The sequence below is a fragment of the Cheilinus undulatus genome, linkage group 24 (assembly GCF_018320785.1).
Source record: "Cheilinus undulatus linkage group 24, ASM1832078v1, whole genome shotgun sequence".
Taxonomy (NCBI): domain Eukaryota; kingdom Metazoa; phylum Chordata; class Actinopteri; order Labriformes; family Labridae; genus Cheilinus; species Cheilinus undulatus.
In genome coordinates, this window is record NC_054888.1 from 5,834,656 (window position 1) to 5,855,712 (window position 21,057).

Here is a 21,057-nt window from a genome sequence, read left to right on the forward strand (position 1 = left end):
AAGAAGCTCTGAAAGAAACAACTGGAAAGATCCCTGAAATGTTCCTCTAGTCCATATGTCATTGCTCCTTTCTCTTGTGTATTTAAATGCTGTTTCTGCCCTGGAGTGTGAGATGTTCTGCTTTAGACCCCCGAGCACTTGTTACTACACACATTTTTTACTTTATCTATGTCCTTTTTGTGTTCTTATTCGTTTATGTAACTTATTTTATCTTTTTTTTTAAAATTCATTTATTTATCTAAGATAACTCGTCCTTGTATCTTAAAACATCAAGTTATACTCTTTCTGGATGCTATCAGCGTTGGGGGGTGGGGAATTTTTTCACTTAACACTACTGTGGAACCATTGTAAGCTGTTGGAAATGTACTGAAAAAATTCATAAATAAACTTTGTTCAAAAAAAAAAAAAAAAAAAAGGTAAACTCTGACCTCAGAAATTATCCATTGCAAGCTATATTAATTAGTTTGTTGCCCACTCTTGTGCTGCTGGCTTTAATTTTCAGCCTTTATTTTTTTGTCTGTATATTTCCATTGCCCTTACTTGGAACTTCCCCCCCTTTTTCCCTTTTTTTTCTTTTTCTTGCCACTTTTAATCCATTTTGTTTCTTTTTAAGCTCATTTTTGCCACTTCTTTATGCAACTTTTATCCTTTTTTTGGCCCTTTTTTTTATCAGTTTTTGCCCCTGTTATGTTGTTTTTAGCTATTTGCAATTCTGCCCCCTTTCTTGCAAATTTTTGCCACTTCTCGCCCATTTAAGCTGCCTTTTGCCATTGAATGCCACTTTTTTTTTACCCATTTTTGCGCTTCTTGCTGCCTTTTGCCCATTTAAGTCATTTTTCACTCATTTTTGCTGTTTTTACAGCTTTCAGACCATTTTTGCCACCTGTAACTCATATTTTGTCATCCATTTTTGACATTTTTAACCCAGTTTTTGTAATTTTATGCCTATTTTGCCCCTTTTAATCCATTTTTGCCACTTAAGCTTAATTTTATTGGCACTTCAACTCATTTTCGCTCCTTTTCACCACTTAGATTGTGGCTCTTTCAAAGTTTTTTTTTTTTTCAACAATTTGGCTCTTTGGTTGAGCAGGTTTGAGTAATGCTGCTCTACAGCCTGACAAACCACTAACTTGAGTAAAAACTTTACAGCTCTTCAATGTGCTCACAGTCTGACAACAAACGAACCTACAGAATCACACAATCGCTGTACGTTATAGCCGTTCTTTATAAAACCCAGCTGATTTAATGAAAACAAAACAGGAGCTTTTAAATGTATGTTTTGCCATGATGCTGATCTTATCTCCTTCATCCATAGATCCAACATGATAAGGATAATTCCACAGTGTAATCACCTGCTCAATAAGCTAGCCATGTGCGTGTGAGTTTACGTTCCCCTAGCGCGGAGCTACGTACCGACGTGCATACAGGAAATAGAGGATAAACAGTGCAGATGCTTTAGGGGCTTCTGATTTTCTTCCACTCCCTTTTTTTGCCAGAAAAGAGAATTTGGGATTTTTCTTTTATGGATAAAGTAATGGATCACTTGAGTTCTAAAACTGATGTGTTACGTTACTTGTTACAACAAAAAAAGTATTCTGAGTACAGCGTTAACACAACACTGGTCACAAGGAAGGCCAAAGCCATCCTTTCTGATCAGAGTCACCCTCTGTGTTGTGAACAACGCTGCTGTTATCTGGTAGCAAAGAAGAAGAAGAAAATTAATTGATTAACTTATCATATCAGATAGGATTGTATTGTATTATATCATATCAAATCTAATCGTATCATCATGTGTTACATTTTAAAAAATGTTCAGCCCTTTTTAACAAACTGTTTGTCTGGTGAAGGTATGGTTTCCTAAAGGAAAACCTATTGATGATTAGTTGGGAACTGAAGTCTACAGCCTTCATCTAAGGCTTATGTTAAATCACAATAATAAAGTCCAGAGGTGAAATTGTCCACTAAAATGTTTGGTAATCTCACAAAAGATTCAGTTAGCTCCACTTATGGGAAAACAACAAAACAATTATCATGTATTTCCAGGGCTTAAAATTTATTACAGAGAAAGACTGCAGATGTATAACCCTCTCTTTCCTCAAAGTTATTACACTTTACAAAACAACACACAATGACAACTAAGGTTTAAGACTATGCACCAGGTGTAAGACTTGATTTTCAACGTCTGTTGGAACTACCTCACTTGGTTTGAGGCCTTAAATGTCCAAAATTAGACAACGCTTTCAAACGAGGCTATGTTTGAACTTCTCATTGCTGGTGCAACTCAGTGCTGAGCAATTAATGCACGAATCTTTTGAAAGCTGGCCAAAGACAAAAACTTCAAAAGTCTTTGATATCTCAAAGAAGTTTGTGTTGAACAGGTAGGAGAATACTAAACACCTGCACGGTGTGTCATCACATCATGCAGTAAGTTACATCACAGCATGGGGAGTCATAAATCACCGCTTTTTCTACACACTCCTGTTTTTAAAGTCCATCAGCAAAATAAAGAAGAGACAGAGAGAGCAAACAGAGCTGGCAGAGAGTCCCCAGTGTGAGGAGGGAAGCCTCTGTCCCTGTGCCAGGTGCCTGTTTGTCTCTTTAGAGGACAATAAGAGCAAATAAACACTTTGGCTGCAGCGTGATGCTGTGAAATGAGGGCTGCTGGTGCAGCAGGTGTACCTGCAGCCTCTGATAAACGCTGCTCAAATGTGAAGTAAATGGATGAACGATGACCTGCTGTGGCACCTTTTTCCTCCATAACTGCACCAAAACTCTGCAGCTTCTCCCTGAAATCCACAATCCTGACCTCTCCTGATGACGCTGAAGAGTCTTTGCAATGTGTCTGCATCTCGTGGCTGCGTGCTATAAATAGACAGCCGCTGCCTGTCTGCCTCCCCCTCATCTGTATCAGTGCACCAGCCGAGAATCACACGTGCTGCTCACACTGTTCGCTCCCTGCTTGAACACAGCAACAGCGGGTGTCTGGTCTAAAATGTCTCTGTGTGAGTTTTTTCCTCTTTCTGGCTAATTATAGGGCAAATCGCGGGGGTTTGTGCAGCGAGTTCAGAAAGATGACTGGGTAAAAACAAAGAAGTATTAGGAACCTGGGATGAAAAATGATTCAAACAGGATCTCTGTGTGGGTCTGTAGTCATCTAAAGGTCAGGAGCATCAAGTTTTAATCATAAGTGAGTTTTAAAACAAAAAGCTTTACATTCATTAACTACTTCTTTTCCTCTGCTCTCATTTCCAACAATGCAACTCAACTGAAAACGACACAACTGGCTGGTCTAGTATACATCCAGTCATGTCTTACATTCACATAATTGCCTAGCATTAAATCAGACTGCATTTTCTAACTAGTAGTCTTTAGCCTCGACTGACCAGCCCAGTCCTGAAATAAGGACATCAGGAGAGAAGGAGCAGTCTTTGAGAAAAGGGACACACTATCAGGACACTCCACATTGCTTGGGAACAATATCCTCAGTTAAATTAAGACAAAAAGCCTTCTTCTGTCAGAAGGACATTATTGTTAATCCTCTGAAAATATTCATCTTGAAAAAAAACAAAAACAACTCTACAAGAGTGTTTCATATTCCCACTGAAGTGACTGACCACATGTTGCCGCTTACAAATTTTTCCCCATCACTTAAATGATGGTTTATTCCCTTTCTTCAACATTGGGAGGGTTGCACAAACCTTTTTTTTTTTTTATTTACATTTAAACTGGGAGAGAAAGTGACATCCTGTATGACACCAAGTGTGCAATAAATGTATGATTAATTCTGCAGAAATGCAGATTTGCCAAAAGGATGCAAACTGGCTTTATAAAGTCAGCATCAGCATCCTTTGACAATAGAGATGGAATTGGACCTTTAACTATCAATTACAGTAAAATTCACACCAGTGGTTTCACATCAGGGGCCCTGCAGCTTGTTGAACCAGCTATACATAATCTCTGGCTTATGTTCTGGTATAAAGTTCACACAAAACTCTATGTTGAAACTAGTTCAGTTCTAACTTAATTTGTGTCGTCGTGTTGGTTGTACTACAGAGACATAAGGTTGATCTTAAATAGTAGACATTTATGATATTTTCTCTGATGTTAACCAATCACTGAGAAGCATTTTTAATCCAATGTTTGCCACAGATGCTAAAAAATAATGTATGCTAACTGCCGTTAATCCTCAAACAGCGTCCAGTGTGGATGTAAAATACGACAAGGCATTTTGCATATGTGAGTACTGAACCCTAGAGCCTACACCTAGAGCCAGTATAAAATAACAACACTGACATCTAGTGAAATAGCTAATAACACAAGATAATTCAACAGTGGACTGTGGGAACTGTGGCTGTGCTCTTAAAAATTAAAACAGAAAAAGTAAAAGAATATGATTCAAATGACACTGTTTTCTGTCTCTTATCACTATTTTGCATTACATTTATTTTCCAGCCACCATGGCTGGTACGTTGCGTAAATTCACCTGCCATTTCACAAAAACACAAGTGTTTGGCTGGTGCTAATTTCAAACCAAACCACAAGCATGCAGGACTTGAAGCTTGAAGATCCATGTGTGAATAAAACTACCTCCAGTTACAGGGATACTCGTCAGTGAATAGAGCTGTAAAGGCAATATTAAACGTCTCCTGTCTCTTTAAAAAGAAACCGTATTCACACAGCACAAATCTATTTCATCCTGTGAGCTGTACAGTAGAGGTGAAAACAGGAGGAGAGTCCTCGCTGGTGTCTCAAAAACAATCAATAAAATCCAGAGTAGCAAGATGGACTCCATTGTTTACATAAACAGACTCTTCTTCTTTTCCCTTCTTGGCAGATTTTCATATTGCCACTAACTATAACAGACTGTAAATGTATGTAAGTATGGGCATGGAACGATGTTACTATTGTGAAGGCAGACCAGCAGAGGAGAGGGCGGGGGAGCTAAAACAATCATGTCTAGAGTAAATAAACCTTCAGAGCACCAGATGAAAACCCATGTATATGAAAATGTTCTCGTACTGTTGATCAGTTAGGGTCTAAATCTAGACATCTGAGCACAAAGAACTGACTAAATAAAAATTAAAAAAAAAACACTGAAAAACTATCTCCCATTGTGTTCAACAAAGTCCAAGACATGCCAAGTCTTTGCAGCTGTGTACTTCTTTAGTAACATCTGTTTTCACCATGTGGAGTTTCACTCCTGCTACTTTCCAGTACAGTACTTTCAGCTTTAGCTTACAGTTAAGTTGCCTGGGTTAAGAAGTTCAGACTCAGCCCTCGAGCCACTCTTCCCACCTCTGCTGCTCACTTGTGGTCTTCAGTTGCGTTTTTTTTTTTTTCAGACAGACACTCCACAAGCTTCACCAACAAACAGTTAAAATATGGCACTTCCAGCCTGGCGTACATCACTGTATCTGAGCATGTTTTCTGCCTGCAGAACACGTGGAGTTAGACCCAAACTCTGGTTTCATGGCTTAGCCAGCCAACTTCTTCCCTTCCAACATCATTCCATTTTTGCGACTTTTAGTCTAGGTGTATTTTTTATGCCAAACTGCATGTAGAACCTCAACCCTCGTAAGCACAATCAAGTCATAGCCATCTGTTTTTCAGGACAACCTGATGTCAGAGTCAGAATATCAGAATATGTGTGCTCAATTATTTCAGATAGATGTATCAATAGTTATATGACCATAAAGATGAAGTAAGAGAGAAAACAGAAATTGAATCTCACCTAACTTTATAAAAATCACACCACATCAACACTGATTATGCCCTTTTATATCTGTGTTTACATCCTTGAGGCCTTGTCTATCAGGAGAAAATATAGCATGTTAACAAACACACAACAGGAATTACCACTATCAACTATTTAGTAAAAACCATAGACTGTACAAAGAATTGGACAAAGCCAGTGTGACGTCAGCCATCTGATCACAATAGGCAGACTCAAATAGTTGTGGAAGCCAATCCGCAGCGGCTTACATATTGAAATCACTGTCTCAATCGAACTTTGGATCAACCTAATGGCAGACAAGAGCCCGCCCACTGAGCTCGACCTCCTGTCACTAAAGCTAGCGTTCTGGTGGTAGCGTCTGCCTGTCAAGTTATCCAGTCAGTCAAATGATAATCTAAATGATTATGGTACTAAAAAATTCACCCACTGTACAGTGAACAGTGGAAGAAATTGGAGCATCGTGATAGGCAGATCAGCCGACCGAAAGGTGTATAGCTGTATAAAGTCTTGACTTTTACAAGGTTCTGTTGTTCATGTGCTGACATAAGTGGTTGTTTAAGAATATGAAAAACAGGAAAGCATATATTTTAAGACTTTCAGACTTCTAGTTACGGTCCTTCTTAACCTCAAAGAGGAAATGGAGGCCAGATAATGGATGGGAATCCAGGAAAGTCTGGAATACTATTTATGTTACAAGCAATGGATGGAAATTAAAATATTTTGACTTTCCAAATAAAAAGAAACACTATTCATTCCATAGAGCTTCATCTTACAGCTCCTAAGATATTGCTGCTGAGTTCAGAGTTTTTTGAATAAAGGTATTAAAAGGGTGTGTTTTATACTTTATTTTAAGGTGAGTCATGAGGTTTCAAACTGCTCCCTTTGAAGCAGCAAAAGCTGTTTTTCCTCACTGAAAGGAGCTCTTGGAAACATACAAAAGTGTGTTGAAGTTTCCCTTTAAAGGTGTCTTTGCTTCATTGAAAAGCCACCTGATTTTCATATTATCCTTTAAAACAATGATATGATGAGATCTGAGCTACAGCCTGAGAGGGATTAAATAAGTGAGGACAAATCATCAGCTTCTGCACGCTCACGGTCAGGAAAATATTGACCTCCTACGATGTGATTTACCTGCTCTTTCTCTGATGTTAATGAGGAAAATTACTGGTATAGGAAGACGTTTCCTCCTCACCTATTGAGGTGTTGTTGCAGCAGGTCCAGCCGTTGCTCCACCTCTCCGTAGGTGAGGTCAGTGTCGCTGTCTTCCTCTCCTCCGGGCGTCTCCTGACACTGGGGCGACTCCTCCACAGCCTCGTCAGGACGCTGGCGCACCCACTCCTCTGCACGGAGCTCTGTAGAGAACAGACAGAGGTTAACATGCACACAGACAAACATGCAGGGTAAATGATGTGTGTTATTAGAAATGGCCCTCGGGGGAAACATCTCCCTGCGTTGTGTCGTCTCATCGTTTAGCTTTACCAAGCTTTGATCAGCTTAGTGCCTCCTGACTCCTAACATCTCTCCTTTAGAGGGAAACGCACATCTGACCCCTGAGAGTTCTGATTCCTCTCCTCACTTCTTCCTGTAAGTGATGTCTGGAGATTAAATCGACACTTTCTGTATGTTGTCATCGGCAGGCTGTTTATGTGAATCAACATCACTCTGCTCTCCACTCGGGCAGAAATCCTCTTAAGGCTGCAGCTGCTGAATTATGGGATATTACTTTCAAATCAACACGCTGACATGACACAGTTCGCTTGTGTTGGAGAAGGATCAGGCTCGGCAGCAGAAACACACAGGAAAGGTTATTGTTGTGCTGCTGTGTGCGGTGATTTTAAGGGTTTAAGCTGTCAGAAGATGTGAGGTTATGTGAGGTCAACGTGAGGCAGGAGGCAGACGGTAAAAACAAAGATTTCTCAGCTCTGTGTGTTGAAACTGCTCAGTGAAGCCTGCAGCTCTCTCTCTAAACGGCTCTGAAACCCACAGGAGGAAACAAAAACTGGTTTTGTCTACATGGATGTACAGCAGAGTCGAATTTCCACACTGGCTAAAGAAATAATTAAAAGATTCCCTTTACAGATGAGACTGTGCACATGCAGTCATAAAACACCATTTTACCTAATAACGCCTGTAAATCCATTATTTGGTCATGACCTACGATCAAAAGGGGGTGACCCCGCAGTGGTAGCTGGGAAATAATCCTCTTACGTTTTTATTACTGAGTGGGTTTTAGGTTTCACCATAATGACACATAATCCTTGTTTGGATTTTTAATAGGTGTGACATTCCTCCTCAGGGGCTTAGAAGTTAATTTAGAAAAGCCACCAAAAAATCCCTGAGCCAATTAGCATCATAGAGGGAAGTTTAGAGGACGAGCTCCAAGATTTACAGGAAAATTTCATGTCCGTAAATGTGGCTCCTCTGTTATTATGCTCATGTAGAATACATTTTTGTGGTGTTCAGGCAAAGATTTCTATTATACTGAACATTTGAATAGTAGGGGAAAAAAGGCATCTGCAGCTGCTTCGCTTTCATTCAAAATTAAATCTTTTTATATGACAGAATGGACGGGGAATGAAAAGAACTGTATGAATGAAAATGGTCGGCAGCAAATAAGAAGTAATATTCCATTTACCATATTCACACAGTAACCACTTTCCTTTTACATTAAACTTTTCTTCCTGGAGTATCAACATGAGAAATCTGACAAGTCACTTTCAATTTACTGCCCTCCAACCTAACCGCAACTGAAAAGACTGATAAAAAATTTTTGGTGACAACTTTAAAGCTCTAGAGCTAGTAGAGCTTGGCACATAAGCTCTACTAGCTAACCCTTACCCAGCTATAACAACAAGTATCCAGGAAGAGGTGATGATTGATGATATTGGACAGTATTTCAAGCTAAAACATGTTTAAAATCATTACCCGTTGCTTGAAAAATTCCAATACAGTATTCACATACTTCTGCATTTAAATCGATACTGAGCACTTAATCAAAACGGGTTAGTATTGCCTGAATGACATACTGCTACTGCTGTTTTGCATGAACAAGACACGACGATAGTTTAACATTTTCTTCTTCTACTTAATTTTAGCAACTTATAAATCTATATTAAGTGATAAGAACAGAAATATAACGACTATTTTCTTTCGCTATTAGCCTATTACCTACAGACGTGGTAGAAATGTAACTTTTTTTTCTACCTGCCACTTTGGTTGGAGGATTCAAAAATCTACCAGCAACAAACATTTTTCACCAGCCACTTTATTTCAACAAGCAGCATTATTTAAAGAGGTATAGTATACTAATCAAGGCTTAAATTATTAAAGTTATAGGCTAATTTAATAAGAGATAGTTGTGTGATAGTGATCTAAACTGTTGCTCATTTTAAACCTTGTGACCATGCAACTCTTTGCTGCGCTTCCTACAGTGGCACTGTAAATCCACAGGCATTTTTCTGCAGCATGAGTGCCAGTTTCAGGCACTACAACATCCACTACAAGTACGTTTAACTAGTTTATCCAATACTGTTCTGGAGCCTTGAGTTAAAGATTTTAGCCATCTTGTTTTCATGAGCCAGATATGTTTGAAAAACTGTTGGTGAAAGCTGTAATGTCCTACATGTAGTCATTACTATTTATTGACAAAGGTAATTAAAGTAATCAATTGACCAAAATGTAGTTAAATTTTTGTCCATGTTATAAAACGTTGGATGAGAGGTCCCAAACCATTGTGCCTTTCCAAAATATCTTTTGTTGCCTGTTTCCTGTTAGGAAAATCTGATTTTATGTATATGTGATAAATTCAACTTAACATAGACCAATATCAATTAGGGGTGGGTAAAAATAACGATTAATCGATACATTGCAATATTTCCTCCCCAGTTCAATATCGATTCAGCAAATCCTCTGAATCGATTCACCTCCTGACCAGTGGGGGTCACTGTGCGTGTGATTTGCTTTGTACGGACGGAAGCCGCACTCGACCAAACAACAACCAACCATAGCCATGTTATGTGAGGTTTATCACAATTTCCAAGAGGAAAGAAATATTTTTTAAGTTAACATGCACTTTACTTTTTCAGTGTTTATACAGAACTGTCATGTTCTTTACTTTTGTACTCCATACACACAAATAAGTTATTATTGTGCAAATTTTGATTTTCAGATGTTTTATTGCTCAAAAATGTGAGGTGACTTACCAAATATGTTCACATGGGCTGGAAAATAGTTATTTAAAAATTGTCAACAGGTTATTTGTGTATTTCTGCTTCTTACTGAATCAGCATTGAAGCATTTAAATCAATATCGAATCGAATCATTATCGAATCGAGTCGCAACCTAAAGAAATCGAATCGAATCGTGAGGTACTTAAGCCCTAATACCAATTAATCAAACTTTCATGGTACCCCTCTAACAAAGCAGCCACTGTGTTCTACTACTCAGCCTTGTGCTTCAGTTGGGTCAAATATAAAAAAACCTAAATATGAAAGATTCTGATTTTAAAGTTTACTTGTAGAGCTGGAGACAAAACAGCAGCTCTGAAACACTGGAGATAATGGTCTGCTTATCTTCCTCTGATGCTGGCTCTATCTATGCTAAGTGCCCAGACCACTGATCGGTCACATTTCCCTTTGTTATGACCTGATCAATAAAGGCTTTTAGAGTAATCTGGACCATAGTTTAATAAACATTGTGTATCAAAGATGGCAAAAAAAAGAAACAGCAATAAAAATCTAAATTCATTCAGAAAATGTGAGATGCAGTCAAAGTTATTTTTTCTCCATTAGCTTCCCTTGCTTTAAAACCAGAGGCTATGTGTGGATGTTTATATCCTCACCTTTATACGCCTGGCTCTGTGCGCTGTCTCCCGCCTGTGCGTCTGCAGCACTGCTCAGCCCCAGGCCTAACGTGTGATCTCTCACCACGGGGTATCCCACCACGCCTGAACACAAGGGCCTCTGCTCCTCCTCCTCCTCCCTGCCTTCCTCCTCCTCCTCCTCATCCTCGTCCTCTCCCTCCTCGGCGGACTCCCTCCTGTCTTCAGTGGAGGCGTACAGATGCCTCCCTTGCTTGGCGTCACAGTAGGCGGCCGCTGGCTCCTTGTTGTGGGTGCCTACAGGGAGAGATGGTAATGAGACGGTCTGCTGGGGGAACACTGACTTCTCTGCTTCCACTTCCCCCGGGGATGTCACGCCTGACTCATTATCTCTGACAACAGGTGCGGAGTGTTTTGCTTTGGGGTTCAAATGAGGGCAAACAATGTTAAAGGAGTTAAAGAGTAGTCTTTAATGTTGTAGTCTCCTTCAGACGGGTCATCTTATGTAACTGTGCCTCTCTAAATGTGCCAGTTCGATCAGCAGTGAGTGAGTAATGCTCGTGTCCACAGTCTGACTTCTACATCTTCACACCTGACGGATGGAGGCAGGATACACTGGCTGCTGGACTGTGAAATGGACTGTTAGGTGTGTTATATTCAGAGACGGCGGATACTGTATTCATACAGCCTGTAACCATGGTGACCAATTAGATTTGCCTGAATTGAAGCCAAACTGCTGAGTGCTGCTGAAACGAGGCTCCGTCTCAGAGTCCCAAGTCTCCAGGCGGTTAGAAGTGAAATTACAACGGCTCCCACGGTGCGAGTAGCTCGGCCCCTCAGTCGCACTATCATGTTGAAGCTACTGTGTTTATCTGTAGTGTTGCTGGAGATTTGATAACCTTAATACGCCGCTGCTGAGGGGAGTTTCATAAAGGAAGCTGGGAAAATTAAAAGATTACTGTGAGAAGTCTTTATGAAAGCAGCCTGCATGAACATAAAACAGTGAATTTACAGCAGCAGATGTGGTTTCGCTGCATTTGTGTTAGCATCGGTTTGCTAAAAACGTTCTTTTAATCATAACATCCTGTACTAAACTCCTGTCTGACTATTCCTCATTGTATTGTAAATGTTAATTATTTCAGATTTACTTGATACAACACGACAAACAATTCTCAAACCACTCTGGGTGATTAATTTAAAAGGATGTGAGATGAAGCTAATTTTAGAAGCAAAAGTTCTCATAGTTTTGATTCTCTCTCTTCATTTGCACGGCACATTGTTGCTCCAATTTTCCTCAAGACCTCTCAGAACAGGTGTTCTAGTTCGAAACTGGTGCCATTAAAAAATCATGTGTACAGATTTTCTATAAAATCCCAAATGTTTGCACCTTTCACTTCAGTTTTTCCTCCGTTGCTATCCCCTACTGCATCACTTTCCTTGTATAACATGCTCTATCCGCCACAATAACGAGGAGGAGACTGTGCTCACACACCCAACAAGATGTGGCTTGTGGACTCTGGTTTTTCTTTATAATTGAGAGAAAGTGACAGAGCTGGAAAACAACTGGACTTTGTTGAAGCACACCCACAAGGAAATGTATTTGGCACACCTGGTTATGACGATACACCTGCTCCATGATCCTAATGAAAGAAAGCTCTTTAAAGCACCTTTCCATGCTCGTATTAAACAAGATAACACAGAAGATGTGTCACGCGTTGGTGTTAGAAATCAAGGTTTATTTGCTGTAATTTGTTAGTTGTAGCTGGCAGTGCTGTGTAAACATGTTTGAATATGCATGCATAATAACGTGCTCTAAACTTTGTAAACAGTCAGAAGGCACAGCTTAATGCTTCCCTTATTATGTTGAAGGTCAACTGTTGCAAACGGGCATTAGCCTGCAGAGATGCTGAGCCATTATGCAGTAATTTGGGAAAAACACCCCTTTACATGCAAATTGGCCTTACTGCATAAGGTACTAATGGTAAGGATGGTAACAGCACAGCACAACTAGAGTTAAGATTAGCGTACTGTCTGGGATAGCTTATGGAAGTACACTGCAGTTTTTATGATGCAGGGACTTTCCAGAGATCAGATAACAACTCCACCTCTGTTTTAGGCCAGGCGATATGGCCTAAAAATCATATCACAGTATACTTCTTGCCTTTGACGATAACGGTATTATATCACGGTATTACAAAATTAAAAAGAGATAATGCTTTTTAATCCAAATTCAAGTGTAATTAACCCCCTTCTCCCCTTAAACCAAGCCTTTGATGGCATACTCAATTTACATCTAAGTATAGGAACACAGAAAACATGGGTTTTTTTTGTAAGTCTCTCTAGGATTACTTTTGTCTAACTGCACTCCAAGTTTTGCATTTCATCTGTAACCTGATGAGGTGTGTTAAGCTGCAAATGCCTTGAACACACTTCCTAGTGAAGGCGTTTACAATAAAAGCGTTACAGAAAAATAACAGCCGTGGACTTTTATTTTGAAAGGCTTGGCGGAAGTATTGTGTTTAGCATTGAGTTAGCTTAGCTTTGGCTGCCGTACTGGAGAATATGGCTAGTTTACAGCAGCTTTTCTGACCTCATTTAACATTACAGCCTGGATCTTTGACTCACTGTAGACTTAGAAAAGAAAGTCAGAAGTTAAAATAGACTTTTAAATGGTTGTTTATGCCATTGTAAGAGGAAGAGCTGCAGCGCTGGGCTCTCAGACCAGCCAAAGCAGCACTTAGCTTGTGTTAAAGCCCCAGGCAGGCTTACAGACACGGCACACTGACTTTGTTGCGGTACAGCCGTCAGACTTTGAGAGGAAAAAACACACGTTTTTGCCTGCTAACTGTGCCTAGTTACAGCGGCAAGAGTCTTTGACATTTGGTTAGTTACCTGGCTACATGTAATACTAGAGCTAAATGTGCTATTGGCTGGACTCAGCCTGAGCTGTGTGTCACAACTCACTCCCTCCGCCAGCTGTGGGAGCGGATATGCCTCGTGCGTTCATCACAGCACAACATAGGCATTTAAACCGGTAATGACCGTGTTGCAGAAATACATTCTGTGGCAAAAATTTTACCCGTGATGGTATTATAACCGGTTTACTGCCCACCTCTGCTCTGTATGAATTTAAAATAAATTATGTGTAAATAAGGCCTGAAAATATGACTGTACATGGCTATTACGAAGCCATAACCAGGAGTTAAATCATTCTGAGACTCGGGGCTGATGGGAGGAAACTTTGTAATACATCCACAGGTATGCCTCCAATTGACTCAAACGTTCTGACTTTGAAGATTTTTTTTTTTTTTTTTTAAGATATTTTGGTAATCCTAAACCGACCTAAAACAGTAAAAGTTTAGTCTGATTTAATGTCAGACAGTGAGAAAAAAAGGTTGTGTCTTTTTATACAGTGTATGTAAACTTCTGGTTTTAACTGTATGTATCTAAGAGTGCCACATTAAAGACTTCCAATTTTGCTGAAAATTAAAGTCCCTGGTATGCATCTTCAATCAACTTAGAAAAGAATCCAAGTTACTTTTTTTTCTCCTTTTCAAACACTGTTCACTATGCAGTGTATTATTTTAGGAAGTAAATATAATGCAAACTGTCTGAATGTGGAGCTTATTTTGTTTTGTTTGGAATAGTGTATTCTATCTTGTGTTTAGGGTAAGAGTTTAGGGGCTGTATATATGTAAACACCTTCTTTGTCAGTGCATTCATTTTACTGGGTTGGATTGCCTTATTTCACATTTTGTGGGTTGGTAGATACTCCACAAATGCATGTGCAAATCTTAAGTATAAACCAAGTGCAGCCCATGCTTTGCAAAAACACCCAGCAGTAAAAAGAGAAAAATAACAGAAACACTGTGTTCCAACTTGTCAAATAACTTGTAAATTCTTTCAGCTGCAGCTAAACCTGAAAAATAGATATGTCAAGAGCTGTCAGGTACCGCTGTAACCTATTTTATATGCCTTTCTGGATGAAACACTTTCCCAAGAATAAGCTGATTTAATGAAGGAAGTCTTGTTAAAGTTGTACTCATGCTTTATGACATATCCCTTTTATGTTACCATCCATTCCTCGTTAAGCTCGGCTCGGCTCCAGTCGATTTTGATGGTTGCAAATTAAGAATGAGTGCACCACAGAGGACAGGCTGTCATGCCATTAAGATGAAGCACACAGTAAACAGAGGAGCATGCAGACAATACAACCTCTCTTCAGCTATCCGATTTAAAACTCATAGAGGAAGCAGCAACCTCAGTAAGGCTGGCTACACAGTAGATGATTTTTTAGTCTGATTTACTCCACAATGGTCAGAGTGGCGTGGCACTAATCAAGGCTTCCTCCAGTCGATGATTTGTCATGATTATCCTGAAGATCCTGAACAATTATTTTACTGCTTACGCTGGGTTTAAGCCTCCCCAACCTCAAATCTTTAATGTTAATCATTTGATATTTATGATTCCAGCTTAGTCTGCCTCCAACAGTGTACCTGCAAAAGCCAATGATAATGAGCAAACCAGGAAGCTTATAGAGCTCACAAACCCATTCTTATGAATGGGATATCTTTTAAGTACTTTGAAAGATTTTCTTAAAGCCTTGCACAAACGTCCACTCTGGCTCAAGGATATAACGATGAAAGGCAGGTCAGACTACACAATTCGTTTTTGTCTCTTACAATGGGTGGATAAGGCGATCACAGAGGCAGAGATTTGTAGCTACACAGAGGTGCACAATGATTCCTTTTGACCTAATGATGACTTGGATGAGGAGGGGCTGGGCTGGACCACACTACACTCAGAAAGGTGATTGTAAACAAACAATGTATCAACTGTACTGTATTTGTTTGTCTATCCAATCATTATGACATTCCGACATTCATGATAAGGCCCGATGTTCAACGATGACCTGCGATGATGCAGCTGGGCCAAAAACTAGCTGAATTTGTGTAGTCTGAGCCGGCCTTAAGACACACTACAAGAGATTAAACAACTGATTTTGGGGGCCAACAGGTGCAGAATCTCTGCAACTGTCACACTGGACGGTAGCTGTCCTAAAGAGCGAAGTCTGACCTGGCCTGTAGATTTAAGCGGGCTGCACACTACATCATAATCAGGCTGATTATAGGGCTGACTCCTTCCTTCTGTCCTGGTCAGCAAAAGCCTGATTATCAGATGGTTTTCTAAGATTATCTTACCAGATTATCCTGTGGTATGTGTTTTCTCTCTCTGACCCGATCGGAGGCGCTCTGACTAGAGATTGTAAACATTAAACATGTTCAATATTCACGACCAAAAATCCTAATGTGTTGGGTAAGTGCCGAGGATAGCCGTGGAAACACGGGCATCAAACAGAGTAATCAGGAAGCAAGCCGGCTGGAGGAGGAAGTAAATAAAACCCAGCCATGGTAATGATAGTAAATGGGAGGTATAAAGTTAGAAAAACGTCAGAAATGAAGGAGCAACTTGTTGATTTGTGGCAACAAAACGAGTGTTTAACAACATGTACTGTAAAAACAAACTACAGACAAACTGACAAGGTAAGAAGCTGCAACTGCAAAGGACTTAGCATGTAGCTAACAGCTAACCACATTAGCTTCTACGCTCTGTTTTGTAAGTGAAGACCCATTCTGAGACTCGTGTAGTGTGTGGGGTCTCTCACATTGAAAAAAGATGGTTACGATTTAAAAAACCTTTATGTGTGGCAGATATTTTGGGGTCAGAGTTCAAATGTGAAGGTCATTATGCCTCGTGTTTCTCCCTTCCATGAATCGCACCACCACAAAAACCTCACAGGCTCTTTTTCTAGACCCATCACTGTACTTTCACTTTACGGCAACTGTACACCTCGCAGCTCATATAACCATTAGGTGGAAGTTCTAGAATTTCTCCTAAAGTCACATTTGATCACAAGAGTTTCTGTAAGAACCCTTGTCTGTGGGATCTCCACTGTGAAACTGATACTGCAGACTGCAGGTGTGTGGTGATCTACAGTTTGCACTGGAGGATAATGTAAGAAATTGTCTGAAACTGTCCTTATGTTTGAGGTCTCCCATGTTTTAATAACCAGCTCAGATTTGAAAATCATTCAGTGTGTAGCTGGCAACATTTTTTCTACAGCATTTGTATTTTAACAGCTGCTTCCTTCAGCACAAACACCTTCTTCAGGTCATTAAATCCCTGCAGCTACCTGAAACCACCTCAGCACTCACACAGATGTGTTGATAAATGCTCAGCCTCTGATTGGAGAGGAGCTGCACAACAGAGCAGGGCCATTATTCACAACCGTCCACCGTGTTTACCTTCATCAGATCACGTGCAAAAGGCATCAAAGGGCTGCTACCCTACGCACTTACAGATACACATCAGCCGGGTTTGTTAAAACGTAATAATCATCATGTTCCTGCTGAAGAGGTCAGATCTCTGGAGCTCATTAATTTTGTTTCTCTCAAACTTAAAGAAGTCTAAAAGCGGGTAGTCCATGTTTATTTGAAAATCATTAGAAAGCAAACACTGCCTCAAATTTTAAGTTCTAATTTAACCCTTTACACAAACAGCATCATGCTGTCTCATCAAACTGGTGGATTTCTAACGCTGTTTTCCATCCGTCTATGATCATTTTAGAGTAGTGATCCTGATTGTTGTCTTTTTTGCTCACATGTCTCTTTCAATAACAGGTAACCATTTTAACAGATGACATCATTGTCCTTGGTCTGAGCACAGATGATGGGTGGAGCTTTACCCCTGAGGTCTAATCCTACCTCTCTAATGAAGCTGCAGAGGGATGGAGGTTTTAGTCTTCTGAATACATAATAATGAATGAGGGAAGTGTGGGGTAAAATCTAGCATGTGTTATGATTTGAAAGCACCATAATGATGTCTCTGACCTGTAGAGGATTTCCTTCTGTAGGACACTCGTCTTGGGCAGTCATCCAAGTTTGAATCAGCTGGCTTGTTCGTCTGTAAATGGATAATTAATGATCAGAGTTATTCATGTAAGGAACAATGACACTTGACACATTGACACAGATGGAGGATACTTCCTCCATCTCTTCCAGCACTGTCATTTTGCACTGCTGGAGTTGGACAGCAAACTCTACTTTGGTTTTGACATTTCACTTTCCACTAACAGAAAAACACCAAATTACCAATAAAAGGGAAGAGATCCCCCAGGCTGGCATAGTCGACAGAAGCACAGATTATTGACATCAACTTGACATTTTTGGTTATGACAAACGTAATCAATTAATGTTTGCTACAATTTCTCTTGAATGAACAAGAATAAGATCTACCTTTATGGGGCAAAAAGCACATTTTAGAACAATTTATTTGACATGCATTCCTGTCCCATCTGATAACATGGAGGTTGCAGAGCTAATGAGCTCCACTGCGGCAAGTTTGTTGTCTGCATATCAGTATGGACAACATATTTCTTTCTCTTTCTGTTGTACAAAAAAGAGGCCAAATCCTTTCATGGTGCTGACATATCACCAGCGGTGGAAAGAAACTAATTACATTTACTTAGATTACTGTAACTGAGGTTTTTTTTTGTACTTGTACTTTCTGAGTACATTTTGAAATCAGTACTTTACCTCTACTGAAGTAAGTTTAAACCAAATGGACTTTTTCCACTTCTGTGGCCACACATTGGCACATACAGAGAATGACTCCACATCACATCCTAAAACCACTTATGGGTGTGTGGGCCGAGTTCCCCATCATGGGTGTTTAGATGTGTTTTATATGTGTTTAGTTGTGTTTGGATGTTGCCTGTTGTACAGTGATCCCTGTTGGGGTTCTTTTGCTCATGTTTCTGATAAATTGTTGTTTTTGATTTGAGACACATTTGCACCATGAGTGAAATTACCCACTGAGGTAGATCTACTGCCTGTGACTTGAGCTTCTTCATCTGTATGCATTGCCTTACTATGAGGTTTACTCTGCTTTGTTCTTGCCAGAGGAGGCCCACCTGACCACAGATTTTGAAGAGTTACTGCAGCTTTGTCATAATGTAAAATATTTAACACCCAAAAGTGCGGTTAAGACCCTTTTAACCTCCTAAAACCTGAGCTTTAATTTGGAATGCATCTTTAGCTCTTCCCATTTGTTTGGGACTGCACAATACAGAACAAAATTACCTCTTTACTTTTAAGTCATCCTGACAAAGAATGTGTTTTTCCACTAGAAGTCCTTAAGAAAATTATTAAAGATTTTTAAAAATCAAAATATTCTCCTCAAATTTCCAAGACACTACAAAAAAAAATCAGTGAAAATTCTGAGACATTGTTGCAAAAATCCCATTTTTTAAAATCTATTTCAGTGAAACCTTCTGAAACAACTTTGGATTTCAATCAAAAATATTCCCCCAAGTTCCAATTAAATTCCCCCAAAATTCATGGAAAACTATGAAAAATTTCCAAATAACTTCCGCCAAACAGTCAAACAAATTCTTCAAAATTGCATGAAAATTTGGGGAAAATATTGAACGCCCCTCCCACCCCCACCCCAAAAAATCCCTATCAAATATAAAAGCAAAAGACAAAAACTGCAAATAAATAAATCCCGCAAATTCCCATGAAAGTTTCTAAAAATTTCAAAGCACACCCTGACCTTCAAATTAGACCAAAATATTCAAACATATCCCCAAAAATTTCCTGAAAATTTTAAAGCAAATTTCAAGCAAATTACTTAAACTTTCATTCAAATTCCAGACCACTATCCCAAAAACTTAAATTGCAGAATACATCACTATATTTTGAAAACACCCAAATAATGTCCTCATATGTGCACGCAGGGTCTAAGGAGGTTAAAGAGTTAAATTTAACTCTATATGAGCTTAAGAGTCTCAATTTTGCTGTGCATTTTACTTTATTATATGGGTGTGTCTTTCCCTGAAGGACCTGGTTGGAGATCTAGTCTGTTGTTGTTCTTGCTAATAAAGAAGATAATATTTTACTGTACAACTCCCATCCCATCTACCTGAGTAGATTTATAGACAACTACTCTCACTTAGGTCAATTTTACTCAATGTACTTTTTCCATCTCAGCATATCACACAAGCAGGTTTATTAGAGTCCAGACGTCCACAGATTGAATCTTTTCAGTGGAGCCGTTGAATTAACGTCATCCTTCTTCAAATTATCGGTATCTATCATGGTATATTACCCCATTTTATAGCATCAAACAGCTAATTACCGCAAACTTGAACGCATGAACATTTGGGAACAAATCGTCATGATAAAAACTAGCTTTAAAGACAGAAACCTAGTTTGAAGGAAATGTATTTAACATGCATTTTAAAGTTTGAATCATACCCCATCTGTTAACATGGAGGAGGCGGAGCTTGTGCTTTATACTCTTGTCAAAGTAGGGGCAGCCTGTTTTAATTAAGTATTTTTTTATAATACATTGGTTTAAAGTTGTGCATGGATTTGGAGGTGGGAGCCTTGACACTGCTGGATGTTTTCATTAATTTTATGTGTATAAAAGCTCCTTTCTTGTTGTATTAGAAGCACTTTACTGACATAGTCTGACTGACTGATAGACTCGTTTCCATATTCGAGAAAGCTCAACAGCTTCATGTCTTGTTAGAGCACAGTGAATCTCCATTTTTACTACTCTGATCATGTGTCTCACTCTTTTCTTTCACTGAATAAATAATGCAGAGTGCACATCCCGCTCAATTCTGAGATAAATAGAGCCACGATTAATGCCACTTCTCATTCACATAAAGCTAAAGGCCTAACAAGTCTTCCCACTGCACTTCATTCATCATAATTACAGCCTACATGGTTTCCTCCATCCACCCCACCCTTGGAGCTCGTCTAATACTCTCTATCTCTCACTCTCATCTTTTAGGAAATGGAAGATTAAAGTACAAAATGTTGAAATCAGGCCTTGTGCTTTCATTCCCACGACCATGAATAAATGAAGCACTAAAGGGAATTAAGAAGAAAAGATGATTGAAGTGGACATGGCGGAAAAAAGGACAAGGAATACTGTTTAAATCAACTTTTTAAAGCACTCTAATGCAGATTGATTCGACATGAAAGTCTCCAACCCGTGTCTCTCCTTGCAATAATTAGCGACAAGAATCGGTGCCTCTGATTACCTTGGCGTTTTCATCCCGCAGATCAAACGTCAGCTCCAGATTTGTGAGGAAGTGGTCGGCGAACTCTGGATACATGTCAAGCACCTCCAGAATCTCCTCCCTCGTGATGGTGTGGAGGTCGCAGTAGCTCAGCGCACGAACATCCGCGCAGGATTTCCCTGGCTTGGCGAAGAGGTGGATCATCTCGCCGAAAATGTCGTTCTTACCTAATGAAGAACAGACAAGAGAAGGAAGCAATCAAACATAAGACTCTTTTTAGCTAATTGAGGACGTAAGCATTTCCACTCGGCTATTTTTGGCTTGTTAGGAGCGTCCACTCAGGAGAAGGAAGAGACTTTCTTAGTTAATTCAGCAGACAGGAGAACAGGGTGTTGGAAGGTGTAGTGCAGG

General features: G+C 39.6%; 1 protein-coding gene across 11 annotated transcripts in view; it reads right to left on the reverse strand.

The window, feature by feature from the left end:
* Positions 1–21,057, reverse strand: part of kcnh7 (potassium channel, voltage gated eag related subfamily H, member 7) — a 245,580-nt gene that overhangs the window by 5,741 nt on the left and 218,782 nt on the right. For all 11 annotated transcript variants that reach the window (XM_041781707.1, XM_041781705.1, XM_041781706.1 and 8 more), the window contains 4 exons: positions 20,668–20,873; positions 17,444–17,516; positions 10,575–10,850; positions 6,927–7,086 (listed from right to left, as the gene is read on the reverse strand). In XM_041781707.1, coding sequence (XP_041637641.1) covers positions 6,927–7,086; positions 10,575–10,850; positions 17,444–17,516; positions 20,668–20,873 — 715 coding nt within the window. The remainder of the gene's footprint in view (positions 1–6,926; positions 7,087–10,574; positions 10,851–17,443; positions 17,517–20,667; positions 20,874–21,057) is intronic.